This window comes from Phoca vitulina, unplaced genomic scaffold, assembly GCF_004348235.1.
Source record: "Phoca vitulina isolate PV1807 unplaced genomic scaffold, GSC_HSeal_1.0 scaffold23, whole genome shotgun sequence".
Lineage (NCBI taxonomy): Eukaryota > Metazoa > Chordata > Mammalia > Carnivora > Phocidae > Phoca > Phoca vitulina.
This window is the reverse complement of record NW_022589726.1, coordinates 14,756,610-14,782,247: the sequence shown is the minus strand read 5'-3', so window position 1 is coordinate 14,782,247 and position 25,638 is coordinate 14,756,610. Positions and strand designations below refer to the sequence as shown.

Below are 25,638 nucleotides of genomic sequence, written 5' to 3'. Positions count from 1 at the left end.
GTTGACATTTTAAATTGGGTGGTCAAGGAAGGCCCCCTGAGAAGGCAACATCTGAGCAAAGACTTGAAAGAAGCACATTTTACTAGAGGAGTTTGTATTGTTTCTAATAGAGAAAACTTGGAACCATCCCAAATGTTCATCAACAAGGGGATGGCTAAGTAGATTGTGATAATGTTCACAGTATGCAACAGTTTTAAAAATAATTATATATATAAATATACATATATTTCCATGGAAAAATATATTAAAAAAATATATATATATTTCCATGGATAAATCTTCAAGGCAGTTTATGAAGTGACTTCTAGAAAGTTCTGTCCTCCTCAGATTGACTCTATGCCTATCCCCCAAAGCCTCCACCCTCTGCTCTGACCTCTTTCCATCGGTTAGCCCTTCACAGAGCTGCAAGCAGAGGAAAGCTGTGACCTCCTGTTCTTCAGGGTTCTAGAAACTAGGCCTCTCCTCTCCTATCTGACCTCCTGGTGGGGCAGGGGGCCTGGGTGAGGAGAGTAGGAGGGGGGGGTCTGTGAACCCCAGGTGAAGCCAGGGTACATCAGAGATACTGGCAGTGTCAGGGTGGAGGGTGAGTCATCCAGGCTGCCTAGTCTACTGTGATTTCACACCCATGACCTTCTCTTTACCAGCCCTGACTAGCTTCGAGGTGGTGATTCAGTACGGCCTGGCCACCCCCGAGGGTCTGGCTGTAGACTGGATTGCAGGTAACATCTACTGGGTGGAGAGTAACCTGGACCAGATTGAGGTGGCCAAGCTAGATGGGACCCTTCGGACCACCCTCCTGGCTGGTGACATTGAGCACCCGAGGGCAATCGCGCTGGATCCACGGGATGGGTGAGGACCCTGCCCAGCCCTATTCTGGCCCCATGGTCCCCTCTGAAACCTCATTCAGCCAGGTCAGGGACACCTGTCTCTTCAAATGCTATTCACCCCCTCTGCCCTTTACCACTATAATAGCCCCGCTCCAAGCCCTCGACCTTGGCCCCCCTGACCCCCTCCCCATTCCCCAGGATCCTGTTTTGGACAGACTGGGATGCCAGCCTGCCCCGCATCGAGGCCGCCTCCATGAGTGGGGCTGGGCGCCGCACCATCCACCGGGAGACAGGCTCAGGGGGCTGGCCCAACGGGCTCACCGTGGACTACCTGGAGAAGCGTATCCTCTGGATCGATGCCAGGTCAGCGCCCCCCACCACGTCCCCAGAGGCCTCCATGCCCCCCGCTTCCCCTCTAGGGATAGGGTGGGGTCGGGAGTCTCAGGACTTGGTAGTAAAAAGGCCTGGGCAGCTGGAGCCAGAACTGGGGCAGCCAAGGACTGGGCCGGGTGGGAGGACTGAGGTGAGGGGCAAGTGAGGCTGGGCCGGGGGAAGAGGTGTGGGAAGAAGAGGGTGGAAGCAGGGCTGTCACCCTGCATGGGGGGGGGGGGGGGCTGGCCCAGGCATGAGCAAGGCTGAAATTCAACCTCTTGTCCTCACTCACAAATCTGTGCACTCTGCTCAGGGGCTTTATCTGCCCAGGGGAAGGGGAAACTTCTTCTAATTGGTCTGCTCAGAGGGGGTGCCTTTTCCCAACCTCCTCAAAGCCCCGTAGGTGCCAACTGTGGCCCTGTGGAGGAGTGAGCCAGGGGATTCAGGGTGTGGGAATTGGGATCTGAGAGCTGGGATCCTAGACGGCGAACCACTCTGGGTCTCACTCCACATTGTTGGCCTGGGAGGAAGGCCTGCTCCAGTGTGCTCGGGGGTTGTTGAGGGGGGCGGCGGGCCAGGGCCAGGGCTTGGCCCCAGCCAGCATCCTCACTCTGCCCCGACCACGCTCTCAGGTCAGACGCCATTTACTCAGCCCGTTACGACGGCTCCGGCCACATGGAGGTGCTTCGGGGACACGAGTTCTTATCGCACCCGTTTGCAGTGACGCTGTATGGGGGGGAGGTGTACTGGACGGACTGGCGGACAAACACGCTGGCCAAGGCCAACAAGTGGACCGGCCACAATGTCACCGTGGTACAGAGGACCAATACCCAGCCCTTTGATCTGCAGGTGTACCACCCCTCCCGGCAGCCCATGGGTAAGGGGCCAGAGAGGGGCCGGCAGCCTCTGCAGAAGCCCTTGGGAAAAGAGCGGGCCGTGAGAGCATGAGGAGCTGTGCTGAGATGGTGGGGATGGGCCAGCCGCGGACGATGCTGCAACGGGGAGGGGGAGAGCGGGTGAGGAGGGGGTGGCCCAGGTAGGAAAGGTAGGGGCCAGCAAGTCACAGGACGCCCTCACTTCTCCTCTCCCCCAACCCCAGCTCCCAATCCTTGTGAGGCCAATGGGGGCCGGGGCCCCTGCTCCCACCTGTGTCTCATCAACTACAACCGGACCGTCTCCTGCGCCTGCCCCCACCTCATGAAGCTCCACAGGGACAACACCACCTGCTATGGTAGGAGGCCCCTCCCTCAAGAGCCACTGGTGAACTGAAGCCGACAGGGAAGGGGTCGGGTACCAGGCTCACGGCTATAAGCGAAGGTAGACGGTCCCAGTCTGGGGAGCAGGGGGCTGCTGGGAGAGGCTCCAGAGACAGCCACTGTAAGAAGATGCAGGAACTCAGGCAGGGAGGTGAGGCCCAACGGGGGCACTTCCTGAAAGCCAACGGCCAGCTGCAAATGGAAGGAACCAGAAGAAGGAGGGACCCTCATTTGGGTGGGTGGGAAGCATGAAGGTAGGGGGCTGCCCTCAGTGACCTGCCCCATGCCCCACAGAGTTTAAGAAGTTCCTGCTGTATGCACGTCAGATGGAGATCCGGGGGGTGGACCTAGATGCCCCCTACTACAACTACATCATCTCCTTCACGGTGCCTGATATCGACAATGTCACGGTGCTGGACTATGATGCCCGCGAGCAGCGCGTCTACTGGTCCGATGTGAGGACACAGGCCATCAAACGGGCCTTCATCAACGGCACAGGCGTGGAGACTGTCGTCTCTGCAGGTTCTGCCCTCGCCCTGGACCCCCGCGGGGTGTGGGCGCACCCCCACCCGGGCCTTCCTCCCATCCCTGGTCCCCTTGGTCCTGATACTCCTTTTCCAAATCTTCCTCCTTCTCAGTGCTCCAACCCTGGGTTCCCGATCCCCATTGCCCCCCCAAACCAGGCCAATCCCCCACTTCCTCCAGCCTCCTGACCTATGCCCCGCAAACACCCAACCTCCAACTCCCTGCTGTGCCCCCCAGACTTGCCAAATGCCCACGGGCTGGCTGTGGACTGGGTGTCCCGAAACCTGTTCTGGACAAGCTATGACACTAACAAGAAGCAGATCAATGTGGCCCGGCTGGACGGCTCCTTCAAGAATGCGGTGGTGCAGGGCCTGGAGCAGCCCCACGGCCTGGTGGTCCACCCGCTGCGTGGGTCAGTCCAGGGCCCAGGGTTGGGGAGCGTGGGGCGTGGGGCAGGAGCAGAGGGGTCTGACTTCACCTTCCTGCAACTTCCCAGGAAGCTCTACTGGACTGACGGGGACAACATCAGCATGGCCAACATGGACGGCAGCAACCGTACCCTGCTCTTCAGCGGCCAGAAGGGCCCTGTGGGTACGAACTTGCCTTGCCCGCGCTACAGCTCTTCCCTAATTCCTCAGTCAGGAGATCCTCGGGGTCCCTTGATTGCCCCTCTGTCTCCCGAACTCCTAGCTTAGTGCGTGTCCTCACCATCCTCCCCACGACCACACACCTTCAGCCCCCAGCCCAGGGGCCAGGCTCCCTGGCAGTGACACTCACCTCTTTCAGGCCTGGCTATCGACTTCCCTGAAAGCAAACTCTATTGGATCAGCTCTGGCAACCACACCATCAGCCGCTGCAACCTGGACGGAAGTGGGCTGGAGGTCATCGACGCCATGCGGAGCCAGCTGGGCAAGGCCACTGCCCTGGCCATCATGGGTGAGGGCTGCTGGGTGGGGGCAGGGACGGGGGCAGAGAGGACGGGCTGGGCTGGGCTGGGCTGGGCTGGGGGTGGGGGTGGGGCCCTCCCCGGGGTCTCATCCCCTCCTGCCTACCCAGGGGACAAGCTGTGGTGGGCAGATCAGGTGTCAGAGAAGATGGGCACGTGCAACAAGGCTGACGGCTCAGAGTCCGTGGTCCTGCGGAACAGCACCACGCTGGTGATGCACATGAAGGTCTACGACGAGAGCATCCAGTTGGGTGAGACTGGGGCTGGGGCCACAGGCAGGGGCTGGGATACAGAGAGGAATCCCTGGGTAAGGAGGTGAATGGGAATGAGCACGGGTTAGACTCCACTCAGCACCCAAAGGGGCTCCTCTTTCTCATTCTCACAAAGGTAACCATATGTGCTGACAGCCACCCTGGTCACAGGAGCCAGGGGCCTCTGCCGGGACAAAAGACCTGGGTGGGGGTTGGGTGGTGACCCCCACAAGGTCCAGGGTGAAGGCAGTGACTGTCCTGTCCCCAGGCAGCGCAAGCCTGACACAGGTCCCGAGGAGGGCCACCTCAATCCTTTCTTTCTCTGTGCCTCCCACCTCCCCAGACCACGAGGGCACCAACCCCTGCAGTGTCAACAACGGTGACTGCTCCCAGCTCTGCCTGCCTACATCCGAGTCGACCCGCTCCTGCATGTGCACCGCCGGCTACAGCCTCCGGAGCGGCCAGCAAGCCTGCGAGGGTCAGTGCCCGGCACCGCCCAGGCCCCCAGCCCTGCCCCTCTTACCCTCCCGCCCCACCTGCGGCCTCTCACCCTGGGGACAGGGCTGGATTTATCACATATTATTAAGTGCCTCCTGGGTTAGGCGCTTAGTAAGCCCCCACCGTGTCGGGTGCTGCCGGGGAAGCCAGGGGGCAGAAGTCCCTGTCCCTGTGCCGCAGTCTTAACCAGAGAGGGGGCTCACCGGAGGGGAAACTGGACTGTGAGGCGGCTCTCCAGTGCCTGCAGGAGGGTTTTGGAGACAGAGATGTCGGCAGGCAGCGCCAGGGCCGGCTTCATGGAAGAGGGGTGCTGTGAGCTGGGTTCTGTAGGACAAGTAGGATTTGAGTGCGTGGGTCAAAGGAGAGAGGACAAGTGAGGCACGGGGTCCACAGCAAGAGGAGGATGTGTGCAGCGCCCCCGCCCCCCCCCCCGCGGCACCAAGCCCGAAGGGTGGGCAGAGTGTGTGGGGGGGAATCATAGGTGATGGGCTGTGGGCTAGGGCGGGCCTCCTGTGGGTTCTCAGTAAGGAGTGCCTGGAAAGTGGTGTTTGGGGCAGATTAACCTGGCGGCAGAGAGCCGGCTGGGTGGGGGAGGGAGAAACCGAGGCAGTTAGACCAGTTAGGAGGCTATTAGCGTGAGCCCAGTGTGAAGAGATGGGGCTTAGCAGCTGGGTTGAAGAGAAGGGGTGAGACTCAGACATTTCACAAGAACTTGCTGACTGATTTATGAATTTGCCCCAGGACAGCACTTCCCAAAGTGCGCTCTGGGAACCTCCCTCTTTGATGTGGGTAGATGTTACAGAAAGAAGCACTGGGTTGAACAAAGTTTAAGTGTTTTTTGCTGCAGAACTTCTCAGAGTCTTGAATATGCAGATCTGCACTGAGATATTTTCTCAAAAGAAAACTCTAATGTTTGGGGTTGCTCCAAACTCCCTTGACTTTTTTTCACGGAGGCTGAGAAACCAGAGCCTACTGGGGGATTCATTTGGGGCACACTGTACCCAGGGATAAAGGCAGTGGAGGATTCTGGCTCATGTTGATAGTGGCGCCTCGTAAGAAATGGGAAGAGAGGGGCACCTGGGTGGCTCAGTCGGTTAAGCGTCTGCCTTCAGCTCAGGTCATAGTCCTGGGGTCCTGGGACCGAGTCCCGAATCAGGCTCCCTGTTCAGCAGGGAGTCTGCTTCTCCCTGTCCCTCTGCCCCTCCCCCTGACTCATGCTCTCTCTCGCTCTCTGTCTCTCTCTCTCTCTCTCTCTCTCAAATGAGTAAATAATTTTTTAAAATCTTAAAAAAAAGAAGAAGAAGAAATGGGAAAACAGGATGAGACTGGCTCAGGAGTGAGGAATCAGGGATGTTGAGTTTTAGGTGTTTGAGAGAGGGTATGGATGGCACAGGCCCAACTGGGGAGGATGAAGAGCAACCCAAGATGGAAGTCTTCATTGAGGAGTCATCTAGTTCCGTTGTCTTGTCTGAACCTCCCCAGGTTCTCCCTAACAGCTTTTGAGGGCGCAGTTGCATTGAGTGAAGCAGGACTAAAGGGCCCCCTTCGGGAGAGAGAAATCCAGGTCTCTCCTGCCCTCTAGTGGGGGCTAGCAGTCTTGCAGGTTCTTCCCGAGAGAGGCTCTCCTTTCCCACCCCCCACACCCTATCAGCCAGGTGACCTCCCAGCCCAAGCTGCAGGCCTCAGGCTAAGGTGTGTGTATCTGTGTGTGGAGCGGGGAGGAGTGATGGCTGGGAGAAGATAACAAAAAGAAGCAGAGAACAATAGGTTTGAGAGTGACAGACCCCAAGCTTAAACGGGTGTCAGTGAGGCCCATGCCTGAGTGTCCTTGTGTTTCAGGTGTGGGTTCCTTTCTCCTGTACTCTGTGCATGAGGGAATCCGGGGAATCCCCTTGGATCCCAATGACAAGTCAGATGCCCTGGTCCCAGTGTCAGGGACGTCCCTGGCTGTCGGCATTGATTTCCATGCTGGTGAGTGATTTGGTGGCAGGAGGGAGTGGAACATTACCTTGGGGGTGGTGTGGGAGCCCAATGAGAGGCTGCCTGACCACAGCTGGAGGGGGAGACAACACAGCTACCCTCCCCCTCAGGCTCTGCCTTCCCTCCCAAGCCCCCCCCCCCCCAGCACTCACCTCCATTTTGACACCATTTGATTCTGACCCCCCCCCACTTTTCCCCCACCTTGTGGGACATCCTCATGTTGGCTCCTCTACCTCCAGAAAATGACACCATTTACTGGGTGGACATGGGCCTAAGCACTATTAGCCGGGCTAAGCGAGACCAGACATGGCGCGAGGATGTGGTGACCAATGGCATTGGCCGCGTGGAGGGCATCGCCGTGGACTGGATTGCAGGTGAGCCATGAGAGGGTCCTGGGTGGGCTGGGGGCCTCCAGGTGAGGCGGAGGCCTGGTGGGGGGCATGTGGGATCTCAGGAGCAGTCTGAGGAGAAGAAGTAAGCCAGAATAGATGGGGGAGCAGCAGGGATCTAGAGGCTGGAAAGGGACTAGGTACATGCGTTCCCACCCAATCCCCCTAATCTCCACCCACTCCCTCCTCAGGCAACATCTACTGGACCGACCAGGGCTTTGATGTCATCGAGGTCGCCCGGCTCAATGGCTCTTTCCGCTACGTGGTCATCTCCCAGGGTCTGGATAAGCCCCGGGCCATCACTGTCCACCCAGAGAAGGGGTGAGAAGCTGGACAGGCTGCCCACTTCCCAACCCTGGCTCGGGTCTGGCCTGGTCACTCTCCACAGCCCGCACTGACGAGACCCTCTCTCCTCCATGGTCTGGGGACTGACCCCCAACTTCTACCTCCTCCGCCCCACAGGTATCTGTTCTGGACTGAGTGGGGCCAGTATCCACGTATTGAGCGGTCTCGGCTAGATGGTACTGAGCGAGTCGTGCTGGTTAATGTCAGCATCAGCTGGCCCAATGGCATCTCGGTGGACTACCAGGTTTGGGTGCAGGCTTGGCCCTGGAGCCCACGGGATATCCGGACCCCATGCTCTGGGGGGGAGGCTCCCCTTACCCTATGCTCTGCTCCCCGTTGACTCTCCCAGTGAAGAGGCCCTATTCGGTGGGGAGATACGGACCCAGGGTAGTCATGGGGTCTTCTGGCCCAGCTCCCGACCCAGAGTGGGACTCCTGCCACCCCAGAGAGGGTAGGGGGGCCGTCACTCAGAAGCGAGGACTGAAGGCATGCCTAGAGGTTGTCAGATCGGCAGGTCAGAGGGCAGGGAGGATATGGAGGAAGAAAGAGAAAGACACGGGAGGCAGGAGTGAGTGGGACACGCCCTGTGGCCCAGGACACTGGGGCTGGCGGGGAGCACTGGGCATTGGAGGTGAGGTGGGTGCCTCTGGCCTATAGGATGGGAAGCTCTACTGGTGTGACGCCCGGACAGACAAGATTGAGCGGATCGACCTGGAGACGGGTGAGAACCGTGAGGTGGTTCTGTCCAGCAACAACATGGACATGTTCTCCGTGTCTGTGTTTGAGGATTTCATCTACTGGAGTGACAGGTGAGGGCTTCTGCCCTGGCCTTCTCCTCCACCATCCATTCCCGCCCTCCTGGCCTCCGTCAAGGCCCTGCTCACAGCCTAGCCCTTCCCTTCCCCCCAGGACTCACGCCAATGGCTCCATCAAACGTGGGAGTAAGGACAATGCTACAGAGTCTGTGCCCCTGAGAACGGGCATCGGTGTCCAGCTCAAAGACATCAAAGTCTTCAACCGGGACCGCCAGAAAGGTGAGGCTGGGGCCCTGGGCCAGGCAGGAGAGGCACACGGGGGGCCCCCTGGCCTGGGAGTGATCCCCTGGAGTGAGAGGGGCTGGGAGAGATGCGGGACCCACGGGGCACTTGGCAGCAGCCCCGGAGAGCCGAGAGTGGGGAAGAGAGGCTGAGGAGCTCTAGGACCGGTCCGGGAGCCGAGCGCAGGGGCCGGGAGGGTTGCCTGTGCTGAGGCCCCGTGGTGCCGCAGCCAGAGTCTCCACCGGCCGAGAGGTCGGAGGCACCAGCGAGCTACGCTCTGTGACCATCTCCTTCCCCGCGCCCTCCCGCAGGCACGAACGTGTGCGCGGTGGCCAACGGCGGGTGCCAGCAGCTGTGTCTGTACCGGGGCGGGGCGCAGCGGGCCTGTGCCTGTGCCCACGGGATGCTGGCTGAAGACGGGGCGTCGTGCCGCGAGTACGCCGGCTACCTGCTTTACTCAGAGCGCACCATCCTCAAGAGCATCCACCTGTCTGACGAGCGCAACCTCAACGCGCCCGTGCAGCCCTTCGAGGATCCTGAGCACATGAAGAATGTCATCGCTCTGGCCTTTGACTACCGAGCAGGCACCTCCCCGGGCACCCCCAACCGCATCTTCTTCAGCGACATCCACTTCGGGAACATCCAGCAGATCAACGACGATGGCTCGGAGAGGACCACCATTGTGGAGAGTGAGCCCAGACCCCGATCCTCCCCGGGAAGGGGAGGGTCGAGGGCTGTGGGGAGGACCGGCACCGCCTGAGGGGAGAAAAGCCCTCGGCCTGCCCAGCGTGCCCCAGATCTGAATCCCAGCTGTGACTGCATCCCTGACAATTCGCCAGCTAACCACACTGCACCCATTATAGTTACTTGAAAGTTTCTCCTCATTTGGAGTCAGAGTCGCCTCCCCTCTTCCTTCCCCCTCTGGCCCTAGTTTGCCCCCAGGTGGCACAGAATAAGCCAAAGCTCTGCTCTGTGTGGCCGGGACTCACGGCACAGGCTGCAGAGAGTCTGGGTTCAACCCCAGACACAGGATTTCAGGCACCTGGGCCAGTTGCCTCTGCTGTCCAAGCCTCAGATGTCTCATGTGCATAGAGAGAGAGGGTCACCTGAAGGGCAGGTGTGACAGCTTAGCTCAGCACAGGACATGTGTGCATGCTCCACAGAGAGTACTGAGAGCTAGAGATAGCATCCTAGAACAGCTGTTCGGCTCTTTGCAAAGCGCTCTTTTGTTCCGCTACGGTTTTCTCTTCTGGCTGGATAACCCGTGATCCTTTGACTCACTCCTTTGCTCATTCCTTCATCCATCCTGTCCACAAAGACCTGCCAGTCACGGAACTAGATGCTGGTATCCAGCGATGGTATGCATCTGTCCGTTGAACCTCCTCTGGACATGTCCCGCTCCACGCAGAACGCGCCTGTCTAAAAATGTGTCCAAAGCTAAACTAGATACTCTGCAACCGTAGCTTGATCAAGAGAGACTGGCAAGAACTGTCCCCTCCCTTCGGGCCATTGTTTAAGCTACAGTACTTCTAATGCTGCAGCCTTCTGGCAAGCGCAGCGTCATACAGCTAGAAGCCACGAAAACCCGAGGCTTTTTCTCTTGGGCTATGGTTCCACTAGTCATCGTGCACTTAATTCTTTAACCAGAGTTTAGGATGTTTACAAACAATCCGGTTCAGGTCTTGTTCAGTTGGAAGCTCCCAGTACAGCCCAAGTCGGGTGTGATTTACCAAAATCCATAAAGCCATTTCTACCCAGCTGTGGGGAGACGCAGGAAGAGGGGTCAGGGAGATGCACCATGGATCATTTGCGTAGAAAATAGGGAAGGATTGGGGGGGCTTGGGGGTGCCCAGGGCTGTGCTTCCACGTGCCCCCCAGCTCCCACACATCCCCATACAGCCCCAATATGCCAGAGGAGTGGGTGCTCCAGGCTGTCATCCCCCTTCGGCTCTGCTCCCTGGCCCCATCCCGACCCACGACTACTCCTCTCCCGTTGCAGATGTGGGCTCCGTGGAAGGCCTGGCCTATCACCGTGGCTGGGATACCCTCTACTGGACAAGCTACACAACATCCACCATCACCCGCCACACAGTCGACCAGACCCGCCCAGGGGCCTTCGAGCGTGAGACGGTCATTACCATGTCAGGAGACGACCACCCACGGGCCTTTGTGCTGGATGAGTGCCAGAAGTGAGCTGCTGGGTGCAGGGAGTGGGGAGCGGGGAGGGCTAGGCCACAGGGTGGCAGAAGCTGCCCCAGGCAGCCCCGGGTAGGGGTGTAGCGGCAGGAGAGGCTGACTGTCCCCCGAGATCAGCTACCTCCTTGCTTTGTGACCTTGGACCAGCTATATGAACTGTCTGAGCTTCAGTTTCCTCATCTGTAATATGACAATAATATTTCCGGTGCCTGAACCAAGGGGAGGATCAGGGGGACTCTGAAGGACAATTCTGGCTCAGTGATGAATTGATTCATTCATCAGAGAGCCATGGTCAAGGCACATAGTAGGTCCTCTGTGTTTCTGGCACGCGAAGCTTCAGGCAAAGGTTGTTCACTGAACACCTGCTGTATGGAAGCCTTCATCTGGGCCCATTTAAACCACCTCGCTGGGGCGAGAAACCATAGTGCTGCAGAGCCCCGTATAGGACGGTATGTGATGACCAAGAAGCATCCCAGAGGCCATGCTGTGGCCCTGGGCCTAGACGTGGGGAGGCCAGGGAGGGGCAGCCCAGACATAGGGCAATGCTTTGAGCAACCGCTGGAGGAGGGGGAGTGCTCTAGGCAGGGAAGGACTGTGAGGGGCCTACCCATGCCCGGTCAGGGAGTCCCCATGGGCAGGAGCAGGCATGCGGATGGCCCAGGAGGCTGGGATCAGGATGCAAGGGAGTCCAGAGCACGAGTCAGGAGGACTTGGGAGGAAATACCCCCGGGTCTCCACCTGCTCTGCTCTCCTGCAGGGCCAGCCCCCCCCTCCATTTCCAATGTATGGGCCTCTGGTGAACCACCCCCTCACCTTAGAAATCCTGGCCCACGTGAAAGCAAAACTGTTTTCCCCAGAACTCAGCAACCCTTGGAATATTTTCCCAAAGCTTTGCTAGGAAACTAAGGGACAAACAAAACCCCAAAACAGCTGCTTAGAAACGGGGAGTGTACCGAACCTAGATTCCTTACCCTGATGTCGCTCAAGTCCAGCCTCAGCCCGGCCTGCCTGGCCCTGCAGACGAGGACAAGGGCCCTCTCCCTGGTCTGCCTCACCCTGGCCTGCACATACATGGCTCAAGACAAAGATCCTCTCTTCCCTCTGTGACCCTTGGTGACTTTAGCTGCTTGGGCTGGCCCCAGGGCCTGTCGCTGATGGGCCTGGAGCCTCCATGAAGGGGTGGTGCTGCTGGGTACCCCTGCCTGCCTCCCACCCCCAATCCAGAGGTGATGGAGCACTGTGGCTTCTAGAAGCTCCCTCATGGCTGCCCACCAGGTTCCTTTGTTCTGAGCCCAGGGGATTCCATCATTCACTCAGCAAATGGCTTTTGAGAACCAACGATGTGCCGAGGAGCCAGGGGAGGATGAGATGGACCTTGGCTCTACCTCAGGCCTATTTGATGTTAATCATGAGGCTTCAGGGAGCTTTATGAGTGTGTAACAGGACGTGACCCAGCTGGATATCAAGGAACGCGTCCTCAAGGCGGCAGCACCTGAGCTGGGGTCTGGAGGATGACCCAGGTGAACTGAAGCCAGGGCAGGGTGCAGGAGAAAGAGCTGAACTCTCTGGGAGAGGCCCTCTCTTGGCCAGAAGGAGCGAGTGCTGGGGGGGCAGGCAGTGTGCACCCAGATGAAGGAGACAGGGACCTCCTGCTGAGCCTACCCTACAGCTGGCCCTCAGGAAAGCCCCCCCTCCCGGGCCTCCCCCACCCCCACCCCAGCCCCTTCCTGGGACATGGTTTTACCAAGCCTGGAAGCCTCAGCTGTGGGACATGTCCTTCTTCCACACGCAACAGTTTGTCACGGTAAAAGGAAAGCCACTTCCTACCACAGAGTCAACTGGGCCCTACCTGAGGGTATGGAAGTCCCTGGTTGGGGACCAACAACGCCAGGAGGCTGACTCTAGCAGCTGTGCCTGGGACACCCATTTTCTCCTATGGAGGCCAGAGAGAGATGGCACCATCCTCAATGGCATCATGCCACCATCCAAACTCCCATCCTGATTCCAGGAGCCATCCAGAACCGCCCCCAAGCTGCGGCTCAGACTCCAAATAAGCAAAAGCCTGAAATTATGGAGAGGGTGCTTTTCAAGAACTTCTTGAGGGTAGGATCTGTGTGTCCCTGGCACTGGCAGACACGAGACACTCACAAGGGTGTCTTGGATGCCGGGCGAAAAGCAGTTAAGAATAAAAGACTGGGAAATAGTCATATGACATCATTAGGTGAACATTAACTCTTAATCCTTCAACCATTCTACGAGGCAGGTAGTAGTATTATCCCCGCCTCATAGAGAAGGAAACTGAGGCACAGAGAAGTTAAGTCACTTGCTGAGGTTCCTCACTGGTAAGTGGCAGGGCTCCGATCGGAACCCAGAGCCTGCCTTACTTGGCTACACTGTCTCTCAGTAAAAGCAGATAGTCGTTTCCCAGACGCTGAGAAATACGTGTACACACGTACCCACAGAGACCCTGTGGCAGCTGCCCCCTCTGGGCGCCGGGGCTGTGTTGGCCTTGGTGGCTGTGAGGCTGCCTGGGGTGCTGGCGTCTGGGTCACACCCTGGCCGACCCTTGGGTTCTGGTCGATTCCTGGCCCTCGCCCGGGCCCTCCACGACAGACTCCCCGGCTTTGACTCCTGATCCCTGTGGCCTTCCCTTCCCCCAGCCTGATGTTCTGGACCAACTGGAACGAGCAGCACCCCAGCATCATGCGGGCAGCCCTGTCGGGAGCCAATGTCCTGACTCTCATCGAGAAGGACATCCGCACCCCCAACGGCCTGGCCATCGACCACCGTGCCGAGAAGCTCTACTTCTCCGACGCCACCCTGGACAAGATCGAGCGGTGCGAGTATGACGGCTCTCACCGCTATGTGAGTCTGGGGTCGCCGACGGAGCGGGGGGCTCGAGGTGGGCTGGGGTCAGGGGACGGCTGGTCAGCCAAGAAGGAGATGGCCCAGGCAGAAAGGGAGGCGCCCTGGTGGGATGATTCTGGAGGAGAATGAGGCACAAACATTGCCACTTAGCTGTGTGGCCGCGTGCGGCCCTCATCCTGTGCAGGCTCGGCTTCCTCGTCGGTTCAGTGTGGAAACGGCAAGATGCGTCTGTGGGTCCTTCCCCTTCCAGACCGTGTCCGGGGACCCTCGCCCCTGGGGCCAGCTGCAGTGGGGTGGACTTGGGGAGAGGCCCAAGCCTGCCCGTGATGGGCCCCGTGCTGTTGCCACAGGTGATCCTGAAGTCGGAGCCAGTCCACCCCTTCGGGCTGGCTGTGTATGGGGAGCACATCTTCTGGACCGACTGGGTGCGGCGAGCCGTGCAGCGGGCCAACAAGTACGTGGGCAGTGACATGAAGCTGCTGCGCGTGGACATCCCCCAGCAGCCCATGGGCATCATCGCCGTGGCCAATGACACCAACAGCTGTGAGTGGGGCCACTGCCACCAGCCTTGCTCTCCTGCCCATGGTGCCAGCACGTACACACACACACACATGCACGCACACACACACGCACACACGCACTACACCCTGGTCTTGTTCTCCCAGAGCCTCCATGTGCAGACATACACTTGTACACACCTTCACCCCCAAGAAACTCCAAAATGCCTAATGCTCCTCTACTCCAGCTCCCTCAAGACATCTTTGCGCGCGCACGCACACACACGTACGCACATTCACACTACCCACCACTGGTCTCACCTGAATCCTTGGACACCCCAGCACATGCCCTAGTCCTTCTCCCACCCAGAACCACATGTGTCCCCAGAGCTGATCACACACATCCCAGGCTCTGCCTACCCCGTGCTCTGCGTGCACGTGTGCGTGTACATGCATGTGCACAGAGACACTCCCACCCTGGATCTGCCTTGCCCAGTGGCCCCCACCCAGATCCGTAGCTTTCCCAGGACTCTCACACATACTCCTGGGCCCCACCACGATGCTCCTTAGACTTGAATCTCCCCAAGCACACAACGAAGCCCACATCATCCCCCTAAGAGCACCCCCCCTCCACCCCAGGCCCACCCCAAACACTCCCCCTGGCCCTCCCATAGCACCTTTCGTGCTCCCCCAGCCGGGTGCCGCTGTGCCAGGGCTGGGGCTAGGAAGCTCCGTGAAGCTGTGTGAGTGGGTGTGGGCATCCCGTGTGTGCACAGCCGGGGACACTCCTAGCCCATTGTCGTCCGTCCCTGTTCCAGGCGAGCTCTCCCCTTGTCGCGTCAACAATGGGGGCTGCCAGGACCTGTGTCTGCTCACTCACCAAGGCCATGTCAACTGCTCTTGCCGAGGGGGCCGCATCCTCCAAGAGGACCTCACCTGCCGCGGTGAGAGACGGGGGACACTGGTGGGGGACCCTGGGCACACGCTGGGGACCATCGCCTCCCAGACTCCAACAGCCCGGCCCCCCGAATAGTTTTACCAAGGAGAAACTGAGGATGACCTGAGTTCCGGGGGGCAGAGGGGTAGAGGCATTTGAGGCCCCAGGGCCCAGGCTCATGAGGCTCTCTCCACGCCCCCTCCAGCCGTGAACTCCTCCTGCCGGGCACAAGATGAGTTCGACTGTGCCAACGGCGAATGCATCAACTTCAGCCTGACTTGTGATGGTGTCTCCCACTGCAAGGACAAGTCTGACGAGAAGCCATCCTACTGCAGTAAGGCGCCCCCGCAGCCTCAGCGCCCCGCCTTCCTCCCTTCCCCCTGGCCTCCAGGCCCCCCAGCCTCTGCCTCCGGCAGGGCCCAGTGTGGGAGTGAGGGGAGCAAAACCTCCATGACCCACTCCGTGGCTGAGGAGTCTGGGGAGGTCGTGAAGGGCAGAAGCACCGCTAACCCTGGGCCAGACCCAGAGCAGGGCTGAGCAGGTTGTCAAGGGAACAGACGAGCGAGGTCCCATCGGAGGCAGCGCCTCCCCCGGAGCTGCTGCTGACTGGTGGCCCGCTCCCCCGCTCCCCTCCGCAGACTCACGCCGCTGCAAGAAGACCTTCCGCCAGTGCAACAACGGGCGCTGTGTGTCCAACATGCTCTGGTGCAACGGGGCGGACGACTGCGGGGACGGCTCCGACGAGATTCCCTGCAACAGTGAGTGGGACCCCGCTTCCGCCCCCCCCACCTCCCCAGGCCCCATGGGGTCTGCTTCAGCGCGCTCTGCGGGGGTGCCTGGGGTCTCCTGGTCCCCACGGCGGGGGGGGGGGGCTCTGGCCTGATGATCTTGGGGTGGGTGCTGTTCTAGAGACGGCCTGCGGCGTGGGCGAGTTCCGCTGCCGGGACGGCACCTGCATTGGGAACTCCAGCCGCTGCAACCAGTTTGTGGACTGCGAGGACGCCTCTGACGAGATGAACTGCAGTGAGTGACACCAGTCCCCGGTGCCTCCTAGTCCTGCTCCCTCGCCTCCTGCCTGGCCTGCTCGCTTGGCGGCCTCGGTCCCCTCACAGCCTGTGTGCTCCTGCCCCGACGCCAGGCCTGAGCTCCGGGGTGGCGTGAGTAGAAGGGGCGGTCAGCATCTCCTCCCCTGAAGGGTACCAGGCCACTGTCTAAAACACCAAGGGCAGCTCTGGGGGAGGGAGTGTGGAAGGAACCGGGTGTCACCCGCATCCCTGCCCCCACCAGGCGCCACCGACTGCAGCAGCTACTTCCGCCTGGGCGTGAAAGGTGTGCGCTTCCAGCCCTGCGAGCGGACCTCCCTCTGCTACGCCCCTAGCTGGGTGTGTGACGGTGCCAACGACTGCGGGGACTACAGCGACGAGCGCGACTGCCCAGGTCCCTCCTCGGGCCGGGTGTGCGGCGGTCAGCGGGCCCTCCAGGGCGCCAGTGCCCTCACGCCTCCCTCTCCCCCCAGGAGTGAAGCGCCCCAGATGCCCCCTGAATTACTTCGCCTGCCCCAGCGGGCGCTGCATCCCCATGAGCTGGACGTGTGACAAGGAGGACGACTGTGAACACGGCGAGGATGAGACCCACTGCAGTGAGTGCCCCACTGCAGCGCCCACCCACCATGGCCACGGAGTCCCAGTCCATGCCCCACCTTTCAGTTCCCTCCCAGGAAGTGTCCCCTTGGGAGAAGGGCACCCAGGGCCCCCCTGTCTAGCTCATGCTGAGCCCCCACAAAGGGATGCCTTGGGTCTCTCCTGTCCGTCCTCCACCTGCCTGCCCGGCAGAGTGACCTGCCATCCCCTCCCCCATCTCACTTTGGTTTCCAACCGCCCCAGACAAGTTCTGCTCGGAGGCCCAGTTTGAGTGCCAGAACCATCGCTGCATCTCCAAGCAGTGGCTGTGTGATGGCAGTGACGACTGCGGGGACGGCTCGGACGAGGCAGCTCACTGCGGTGAGGGGTGGCTGTGGTCAGCTCAGGGAGGGGCTCCTGAGGGACAGACGCCCCCACCCCACCCACCCACCCACACACCCTCCTACAGGAGGGGCGGCATGAGCGTGGGGATGTCACGCTGACTGCCCAGCCCGCTGTGCCTGCTCCTGAATCTCTTGGCGGCTCTCTGTCCCCCCAACAGAAGGCAAGACATGCGGCCCCTCCTCCTTCTCCTGCCCCGGCACCCACGTGTGTGTCCCCGAGCGCTGGCTCTGTGACGGTGACAAGGACTGTGCGGACGGTGCTGATGAGAGCATCACAGCTGGCTGCTGTGAGTGGCGGGGGGGTGGTGTGAGGAGTGGGGTGGGTGGCAGGTGGCCACAGCCTCACTCTACAGAAGGGGAAACTGAGGCCAAGGAGAGGCGGTGCTTCAGCCGGGGTCGCTCAGGTGGTTAGTGGCAGAGCCCTGTCTACAACCCAGATGGCTGTCTGTGCACTCGGACCCCACGAAGGTCCCGGGGACAGGCAGCGGCTGGTCAGGTGGGGGCTGAGGGGCCACGTCCGCCCGTCTCCACCCACAGTGTACAACAGCACCTGCGACGACCGCGAGTTCATGTGCCAGAATCGCCAGTGCATCCCCAAGCACTTCGTGTGCGACCACGACCGGGACTGCGCGGACGGCTCCGACGAGTCCCCCGAGTGTGGTGAGGGTGCTGGGCCTCCGGCGGGTGGGCCGGCCTGTGGGGGGTGGGGGGCCCGAGTGGCGGTGGCAGCAGGGGCGTGCCCTGCCCTCCCTGCACCTGGGCCCCGCCGGAGCCTCCAGCCTCACCCCCTCACCCCGCCCCTCCGCCCCCAGAGTACCCGACCTGTGGCCCCAACGAGTTCCGCTGCGCCAACGGGCGCTGTCTGAGCTCCCGCCAGTGGGCGTGCGATGGTGAAAACGACTGCCACGACCAGAGCGACGAGGCCCCCAAGAACCCGCACTGCAGCAGCTCAGGTGGGCCCAAAGCCCGGCCCCTCCCCAGCTTCACCCCCCCATCCCCGCAGCCCCCCTCCCCCCGCTGACCTGCCCCTCCCCCCCCAGAGCACAAGTGCAACGCCTCCTCGCAGTTCCTGTGCAGCAGCGGGCGCTGTGTGGCCGAGGCTCTGCTCTGCAACGGGCAGGACGACTGCGGGGACGGCTCGGACGAGCGCGGCTGCCACGTCAACGAGTGTCTCAGCCGCAAGCTCAGTGGCTGCAGCCAGGACTGCGAGGACCTCAAGATTGGCTTCAAGGTGTGCCCCACCCCGGAGTGGGAGCTCCCACACCCCCAAGGCCGGCAGGAGCTCCGTTCCCCACCCCCTATTCATTCATTTGCTGGCTCATTCGTTCGTTCGTTCACCGAGGGCGCATTGGGCACCTAGGCTGCCGGGCAGTGTTCCAGGCGCCGAGGCCCCGGTGGGGAACAGAAGCGAAGCCTGTGCTTGGTGGCCTCCCTCTCTTTGGACGGTAGAGCCAGCAAGGGCTGCGGGAGAAGGAGGGATGTGCAGATGTCAGGGGGCCGCCAGAGGTAGGGGTACCCAGCTCAAGGGCGAGGCCCGACGGGAGCACCGAATCTGGGAGTTTTCACCGTAGAGACAGCATTTAAATCCGTGAGCCCAGAGAAGTTCCCCAAGGGAGTGGGTGTAGATGGAAAAGAGGGGAGGCCCAAGGCCTGAGCCCTGTGCTCAGCCACACCAAGGCCGGTGGGGGGTGGTTTGTGAGGGCGGCCGGCAGAGGAGCCTGAGAAGGGGCAGCGGCTGGGGTGGGAGAGCAGCCAAGTGAAGAAAGCCTCGGAGGAGGAGCATGATCAGCTCCGTCAGATAGTGCTCACGGGCCACATAAGATGAGGCCTAAGCGTCATCCTCTGGGGATAGAAGCACGGTGGTCATGGGTCACCACCGCGTGAGAGCCAGACTGCTGGCATGGGGCAGCTCAGTCCGTGCTTGCTGCCTGCCCACCCTGCCAGCCTCGGTTTCCCCAGCAGAGCCAGCCGCCCCGGGGTGGAGGGAGCCGGAGCGCCAGTCTCCAGGGGCGGGGTGGGGGAGGGGAGGCCCAGACCCCTGCGCATGCCCAGCGCAAGGCTCCCTGTGCCCGCAGTGCCGCTGCCGCCCCGGCTTCCGCCTGAAGGACGACGGCCGGACGTGCGCTGACGTGGATGAGTGCAGCTCCACGTTCCCCTGCAGTCAGCGCTGCATCAACACACACGGCAGCTACAAGTGCCTGTGCGTGGAGGGCTACGCCCCCCGCGGTGGCGACCCCCACAGCTGCAAAGCCGTGACTGGTGAGACGGGCACCCGGAGGGCAGCCGACGGCTCGCACAGCTGGGGGCCGGGGGTGCTGGCACGTGCCGCAGCTGAGCCGGGCTGAGCCAGGATGCTCTCTCTCCAGATGAGGAGCCGTTCCTGATCTTTGCCAACCGGTACTACCTACGCAAGCTCAACCTGGATGGCTCCAACTACACGCTGCTTAAGCAGGTGCCGGGCCTGGCCCTCCTCACCCCACCTGTCTCCCCAGGCCCAGAGCTAGTACCCTGCCCTGTACAGCCCCCGCATCCTCCCCACTTGGGCCCATGTTCGTCACCCCTACTGACTTCTCCAGCCACCCGTGTCCTGATCCTGTGGTCCTCCTTCTCCCCCACCCCCCATATCCAGGGCCTGAACAATGCCGTCGCCTTGGACTTCGACTACCGAGAGCAGATGATTTACTGGACGGACGTGACGACCCAGGGCAGCATGATCCGAAGAATGCACCTTAACGGGAGTAACGTGCAGGTGATGCCCGGGTCACTGCACAGCTCTGCTTGTCCTGGCTTCTCCCTCCCCTCCAAGCTCAGAGAGTGAGGTCTGGGAGATTCCTCCTGCTCTTTTCCTAGTCATCGGTAGCTTTCCCCTTAGGGCTGGCCTCTCTTAAATGCACACCCCAGATACTATAGGGCTTGGGGTGCGGTCTCTCTCACCTGGAGACCCCTGCCCTAGAGCCTCCGCTGACACCAGGCCCAGCGCTGGGCCTTTTCCATCCGTTGTCCTCCCTGCCAAGCTGGAGGACAGAGCTCCGCTTCACTTCACACCTGGGGGAAGCTGGGCCCCAGAAAGACTGAGGGTCCCGCCCCAGGTCACCCAGAGCTCTTCCTTCCCTGCCCCTGCCCACAGGTGCTGCATCGGACAGGCCTCAGCAACCCGGACGGACTGGCTGTGGACTGGGTGGGCGGCAACCTGTACTGGTGTGACAAAGGCCGGGACACCATCGAGGTGTCCAAGCTCAACGGGGCCTACCGGACAGTGCTGGTCAGCTCTGGCCTCCGTGAGCCCAGGGCTCTGGTGGTGGATGTCCAGAATGGGTACGTGGGTGAAGAGGGTTGGGGGAGCCCCTGAAAGCCAGCAGTGTGCTCAGGCATCCAGGCCCAGCCTCCCTGTGGGCTCCCAGTGGGACCAGTCACAGGATCTCTTAGGGCTCACTGCCTGCCCACCTGCCAGGTACCTGTACTGGACAGACTGGGGTGACCACTCACTGATCGGCCGGATAGGCATGGATGGGTCTGGCCGCAGTGTCATCGTGGACACCAAGATCACATGGCCCAACGGCCTGACACTGGACTACGTCACCGAGCGCATCTACTGGGCTGATGCCCGCGAGGACTACATTGAGTTTGCCAGCCTGGACGGCTCTAATCGCCATGTCGGTCAGTGAGGCTGCCTGCGCACAGCAGACCTGGGGGCTGGGGGTCTGAGGCTCCGGAGGATCAGGCCACTGGGGCAAGAGCATAGGATTAAAAGTCAGAGGGCATGGTCTGAGGACACCACCCACCAGGGGTATGGGGGGTCCAGAACATCTCAGCTTACAGCCTTGGACAAGCCCAGACATGAGGCCACCATCTGCAACCTCGGGAAGGAGAAAGAGAGGTCCCTTCTTATGCACAGCTCGGGGGGCTCTGAGAAAGGTGAGGATGGGAGGCCTGAGGGTGGGGTACTTTGGCACAGGGAATCATAAAATATTACGGAGTAGGAACCTGTTGTCAGAGGCCCAAGTTCGAGTTCCAAGTCTGCCACTTATTAACTGCACGACCTTGGGAAGCCATTTAACCATCCGGAAGCAGGGCAAGCGCCCACCTCAAGGGGTTGTTGTGGGGTTAAGGGCGTCCAGTAGGGAAGGTGCTGACCGGCTGCCGGGCCTATTCCCTCCCCGGTCTGCAGTGCTGAGCCAGGACATCCCACACATCTTCGCACTGACCCTGTTTGAGGACTATGTCTACTGGACCGACTGGGAGACCAAGTCCATCAACCGAGCCCACAAGACCACGGGCACCAACAAGACACTCCTCATCAGCACCCTGCACCGGCCCATGGACCTGCATGTCTTCCACGCCTTGCGCCAGCCAGATGGTGAGTAGCCGAGTGGGGGGGAGCAGATGAAGGGTGAGCCTGGTACCAGGGGCCCCTGTGGGAGGATGGGGCCCAGCAGGACTGGTTGCAGCCCGCCCCTTCTCCAGCATTGCCTGAGACGTGCTTGCCAGACACTGGGAGATTAGGGGGCCTGTAGACAGGCCAAGATCTGGCTTTCAGGAGTTACAGCCCAGCCCGGGGCCAGCCGCGGAGTCTCGTAGCAGCAAGCCCCTGAGGGTGCGGACCACCGAGGTGGGACCCCAAAGGCAGGCAGGCCGTAGCTGAGGGCGGGCCCAGGGGAGGCAGTGTACGAGGCTTCAGGGCTGGCCTGATCCTGGGACCTCAAGAAGAGTCCTCTCCTTTCTCTGGCTTCAGCCTCCTCCTAAGCGAGTAGGATTTGGATCCGTCCTACCTCTGCCAGGATAGAGTGGGCTAGGCAGCCTTCAGAAGACCAGAAAGTGTGGCACCAGGGAGTGCCGGCTTCACTCTGCCGGAGGCCCGTGGCTCAGGGAGCCTGGCCCATACACTGGGCCCAGTCGGCTGCGCTTTAGCCACTTTCTCTCCGGCAGTGCCCAATCACCCCTGCAAGGTCAACAATGGTGGCTGCAGCAACCTGTGCCTCCTGTCCCCCGGGGGGGGCCACAAATGTGCCTGTCCCACCAACTTCTACCTGGGCAGTGATGGGCGCACCTGTGTGTCCAACTGCACAGCAAGCCAGGTGAGGCTCTTCCCCCTGAGCCCCATTCACCAATGCCTCGCTCCCCCAACCCCCCACACCAGTACCCCCACTCCTCCTCAGACCCCAACACCCGCTCTAATGTCCTCACGCCATCTGGTTTTTCCACGCTAACGCCCCCACATTTCTTGCCTACCTCTTGTCTCCCCACAGCAATACTTTTATACCTGTCACCTCACACAAACACTCCCACACCCTAACCCTGGCCCTCCCTCCCCAGTACCCCCCACGCTGACCCCCCCACGGATACCCCATCACCTGGCCTTCCTGCACTCCTCACATCCCAACCTTCCATCCAGCTCAGCGCCCCCACAAAATACCCTGACCCTCCCGCTTCTTTGAAACATCCCAGCCCCTCAAAAGAAATCCTCCCAAGTTCCCCAGACCCCCACCAACCCCTCTTGCCCCCACCTGCCCTCCAGTTTGTGTGCAAGAACGACAAGTGCATCCCCTTCTGGTGGAAGTGTGACACGGAGGACGATTGTGGGGACCACTCAGACGAGCCCCCGGACTGTCGTAAGTGCCCAGAGCAGGGGTGGCAAGAGGGTCCTGGCTGGCGGCAGCCTGACTCCCGAGGCTCTAAGTGGCCATGCCCAGCCCCAGCCCTTCTGACTCTGAGGCTCCCCTCCCGGCAGCCGAGTTCAAGTGCCGCCCGGGACAGTTCCAGTGCTCAACGGGCATCTGCACCAACCCTGCCTTCATCTGTGATGGGGACAATGACTGCCAGGACAACAGTGACGAGGCCAACTGCGGTAAAGGGCTGCCCAGCCACCGGCTGCCCTTCTTCCCCCCCCCTTCTCCCTCCCTGGGATTTGGAGGTTTCATACTACACTCCAAGGGCAAGGAAGCTCGGCCCACAACAGCCTCCTCTCCAGGCTGGACTCCTGCTACTCTGGGCCCTGAAGCCAAAGGCTCACTCCCGAGGGGGTGGGGCATCCCTTCCCTGCCCCCGAATCCTCTGCCCTCCATTAGTTACCCTCCCCTCCTTCCCACCTCCCACAGATATCCACGTCTGCCTGCCCAGTCAGTTCAAGTGCACCAACACCAACCGCTGTATTCCCGGCATCTTCCGCTGCAACGGGCAAGACAACTGTGGGGACGGGGAGGACGAGAGGGACTGCCGTGAGTGCCCGGAACTGTGGGCGGGGAGCGGGCTGGTGGGCAGACAGGCACAAGAACACAGTCCACAGTGAGATCTACCCACCGCTTCTTCCAGGGGCCGCGCCGCTCTCCAGGAACGTTATTAGATGGGCAACATAAATTATATTGGGTGTGACTTGGCTTGTTCATGAAATCATCATGCTCGGCATAGAGATGTGCAGACCAAAAGCACCCAAACTGGAGCTAAATGGTCCCTTTCTCCTAAGAAATTGCTGGCAGGACCAGGGCCAGAGCTTGGAAGAGGGAGAAGGTGGTGATCTTGAGCTGTGGTGCAGGTGGAACGGGCAGGTCCTCACTCTCTCCCCCACTCTGCAGCCGAAGTGACCTGTGCCCCCAACCAGTTCCAGTGCTCCATCACCAAGCGCTGCATCCCCCGAGTCTGGGTCTGTGACCGGGACAACGACTGTGTGGACGGCAGCGATGAGCCCGCCAATTGCAGTGAGTGGCCTGGTGCCCCTGGATCCCACCTGCCCTCCGTAGTGTCGGCTGCTCCCGCGCCCCCCCCCACTCCTGCGAGGAGCCTCCCCCTCACCACCGGCCGCCCCTTGCAGCCCAGATGACCTGCGGAGTGGATGAGTTCCGCTGCAAGGACTCGGGCCGCTGCATCCCGGCGCGCTGGAAGTGTGACGGAGAGGACGACTGTGGGGACGGCTCCGACGAGCCCAAGGAAGAGTGTGGTGAGCCTCCCCGTCCCCACTCTCAGGTGAAGGCGTCCAGCTGGCCTCCCGTGCCCACCACCTCCCGTCTGATTCCTCGTCCCCGCCCCCACCGGCCCCTCAGGAGCACACACCTGTGTGGAATCTTCTCTGCCCACCCCACACAGGGGGCTCTGTCGTCCCCGCCCCAGGGCAGCTCCTCTCACTCGTGCCCCTCCCGCCTCATAACCTCCTTGCGGACCCCGCATCTCAACCAGAGCGCTGCGTGGCCTCCCCCTTGCCTCCCTCGATCCCACTCCTGGCCATCCTGCCGTGCCTGTCCGAAACCCTCATACCTGCCCCCGCTCCGTCCCTGACGGCCCCGACGTTTGCCCCCCAATCTTGCCTCCCCTAGACGAGCGTACCTGCGAGCCCTACCAGTTCCGCTGCAAGAACAACCGTTGCGTGCCAGGTCGCTGGCAGTGCGATTATGACAACGACTGTGGGGACAACTCGGATGAGGAGAGCTGCAGTATGTGCCCTCCCACCCCCGCCCCGGCCCGCAGGCTCCCCGCACCCAGACACCTGGGGCCCCTCCCCTCTCAGCACCCCTGTCCCCGCCAGACCGCAGCGGGGGCAGGCGGCCACCTCCCAGGACTGGGGGTCAGGTGCCGCCTCCCTGCTCACCCCACCCACCCCGCTCCATGTCGTGTATTTGAGTCTGTGCCATTTCACCTCATCTCATGTTTCTCTCCATTTTCACACTGTCCTCTCGGGGTTGCAGAGGTAGGTATCTCCGATGTGCCCGTGCTCCCACCACACCCCCCGCCACTGCCCCAGAGCCCACCCGTCCCTGTGCTGTGCCTCAGCCCATCAGCCTGTACTGGCCTCTCCCTAAACCCTGGTGCTTGTCTCAGTGGTCTTGTCCCTCTCCTGTTCCCCTCGATCCCCCCGCACACAGTCTGTCCTGAGGGCAGAGCCAGGGACCCATGCCCTCTCTCGTGTGGCTGGCCCAGAGGGGTAAGTGTGAGCCCCTGCTGGACCCAGCTAATCCCGTGAGGGCAGCCAGTTGGCTCGCTCGCCATTGGCTGAGCATCTTGGTCATTATGCCAGTCACCTGTGGCTCTCAGGGACACAGGGATGGGTGGTATCGCTCTGCCAAGGGCTGGAGAAACCCCGAGGGCTGAGTCCCTGTGCCCACCCTCCTGGGGCCTGTCTCTCCCCTGTCCTTCTCCAGCCCCTCGGCCCTGCTCCGAGAGTGAGTTCTCCTGTGCCAACGGCCGCTGCATCGCTGGGCGCTGGAAATGCGATGGGGACCATGACTGCGCAGATGGCTCCGACGAGGTGGGGAGGGGGACCAGCGGAGGGAGGGGTGGCCTCCGGAGGATCGGGGCGGGACTGCAGGGGTGCCCCGATCTGACCGGGATGCCCGCTCCTGTGCCCACAGAAAGACTGCACTCCCCGTTGTGACATGGACCAGTTCCAGTGCAAGAGCGGCCACTGCATCCCCCTGCGCTGGCGCTGTGATGCGGATGCCGACTGCATGGACGGCAGCGACGAGGAGGCCTGCGGCACTGGCGGTGAGCCCCTCCCGCCGCCCCCGCGCAGCCCAGTCACCGTGCCTTCTCTCCTGCAGTCACTGCTCAGGCAAAAAATCGTTCTTAAGCACCTATCGGGTGCCAGGCGCTGTCCCAGGCATCGGGGATAGAGCAGTGGACGAGACCCAGGGCCTCAGGCTACATTTCTGTGCGGGTTGTGCCCTCCACAGCAGCACTTAGTCAGGGGGCCAGCTGGACCCAAAT

The 25,638-nt window shown here is 61.3% G+C and overlaps 1 protein-coding gene across 1 annotated transcript in view; it reads left to right on the top strand.

Annotated features, from left to right (window-relative positions):
* Positions 1-25,638, top strand: part of LRP1 (LDL receptor related protein 1) — a 79,804-nt gene that overhangs the window by 44,771 nt on the left and 9,395 nt on the right. Inside the window, exons 25-70 of the mRNA XM_032420259.1 lie at positions 645-849; positions 1,026-1,190; positions 1,832-2,076; positions 2,299-2,430; positions 2,750-2,977; positions 3,218-3,392; positions 3,477-3,571; positions 3,767-3,916; positions 4,037-4,177; positions 4,521-4,655; positions 6,515-6,646; positions 6,895-7,029; positions 7,236-7,365; positions 7,507-7,633; positions 8,047-8,198; positions 8,299-8,423; positions 8,738-9,115; positions 10,426-10,615; positions 13,283-13,487; positions 13,841-14,033; positions 14,806-14,931; positions 15,130-15,258; positions 15,563-15,682; positions 15,834-15,947; positions 16,212-16,361; positions 16,441-16,563; positions 16,808-16,924; positions 17,106-17,234; positions 17,485-17,607; positions 17,760-17,900; positions 17,988-18,178; positions 19,023-19,206; positions 19,314-19,399; positions 19,577-19,696; positions 20,075-20,262; positions 20,399-20,604; positions 21,116-21,304; positions 21,874-22,022; positions 22,463-22,556; positions 22,676-22,792; positions 23,043-23,162; positions 23,517-23,639; positions 23,753-23,878; positions 24,252-24,368; positions 25,074-25,180; positions 25,284-25,416. Of these exons, the coding sequence (XP_032276150.1) occupies positions 645-849; positions 1,026-1,190; positions 1,832-2,076; positions 2,299-2,430; positions 2,750-2,977; positions 3,218-3,392; positions 3,477-3,571; positions 3,767-3,916; positions 4,037-4,177; positions 4,521-4,655; positions 6,515-6,646; positions 6,895-7,029; positions 7,236-7,365; positions 7,507-7,633; positions 8,047-8,198; positions 8,299-8,423; positions 8,738-9,115; positions 10,426-10,615; positions 13,283-13,487; positions 13,841-14,033; positions 14,806-14,931; positions 15,130-15,258; positions 15,563-15,682; positions 15,834-15,947; positions 16,212-16,361; positions 16,441-16,563; positions 16,808-16,924; positions 17,106-17,234; positions 17,485-17,607; positions 17,760-17,900; positions 17,988-18,178; positions 19,023-19,206; positions 19,314-19,399; positions 19,577-19,696; positions 20,075-20,262; positions 20,399-20,604; positions 21,116-21,304; positions 21,874-22,022; positions 22,463-22,556; positions 22,676-22,792; positions 23,043-23,162; positions 23,517-23,639; positions 23,753-23,878; positions 24,252-24,368; positions 25,074-25,180; positions 25,284-25,416 (6,960 nt within the window). The remainder of the gene's footprint in view (positions 1-644; positions 850-1,025; positions 1,191-1,831; positions 2,077-2,298; positions 2,431-2,749; positions 2,978-3,217; positions 3,393-3,476; positions 3,572-3,766; positions 3,917-4,036; positions 4,178-4,520; positions 4,656-6,514; positions 6,647-6,894; positions 7,030-7,235; positions 7,366-7,506; positions 7,634-8,046; positions 8,199-8,298; positions 8,424-8,737; positions 9,116-10,425; positions 10,616-13,282; positions 13,488-13,840; positions 14,034-14,805; positions 14,932-15,129; positions 15,259-15,562; positions 15,683-15,833; positions 15,948-16,211; positions 16,362-16,440; positions 16,564-16,807; positions 16,925-17,105; positions 17,235-17,484; positions 17,608-17,759; positions 17,901-17,987; positions 18,179-19,022; positions 19,207-19,313; positions 19,400-19,576; positions 19,697-20,074; positions 20,263-20,398; positions 20,605-21,115; positions 21,305-21,873; positions 22,023-22,462; positions 22,557-22,675; positions 22,793-23,042; positions 23,163-23,516; positions 23,640-23,752; positions 23,879-24,251; positions 24,369-25,073; positions 25,181-25,283; positions 25,417-25,638) is intronic.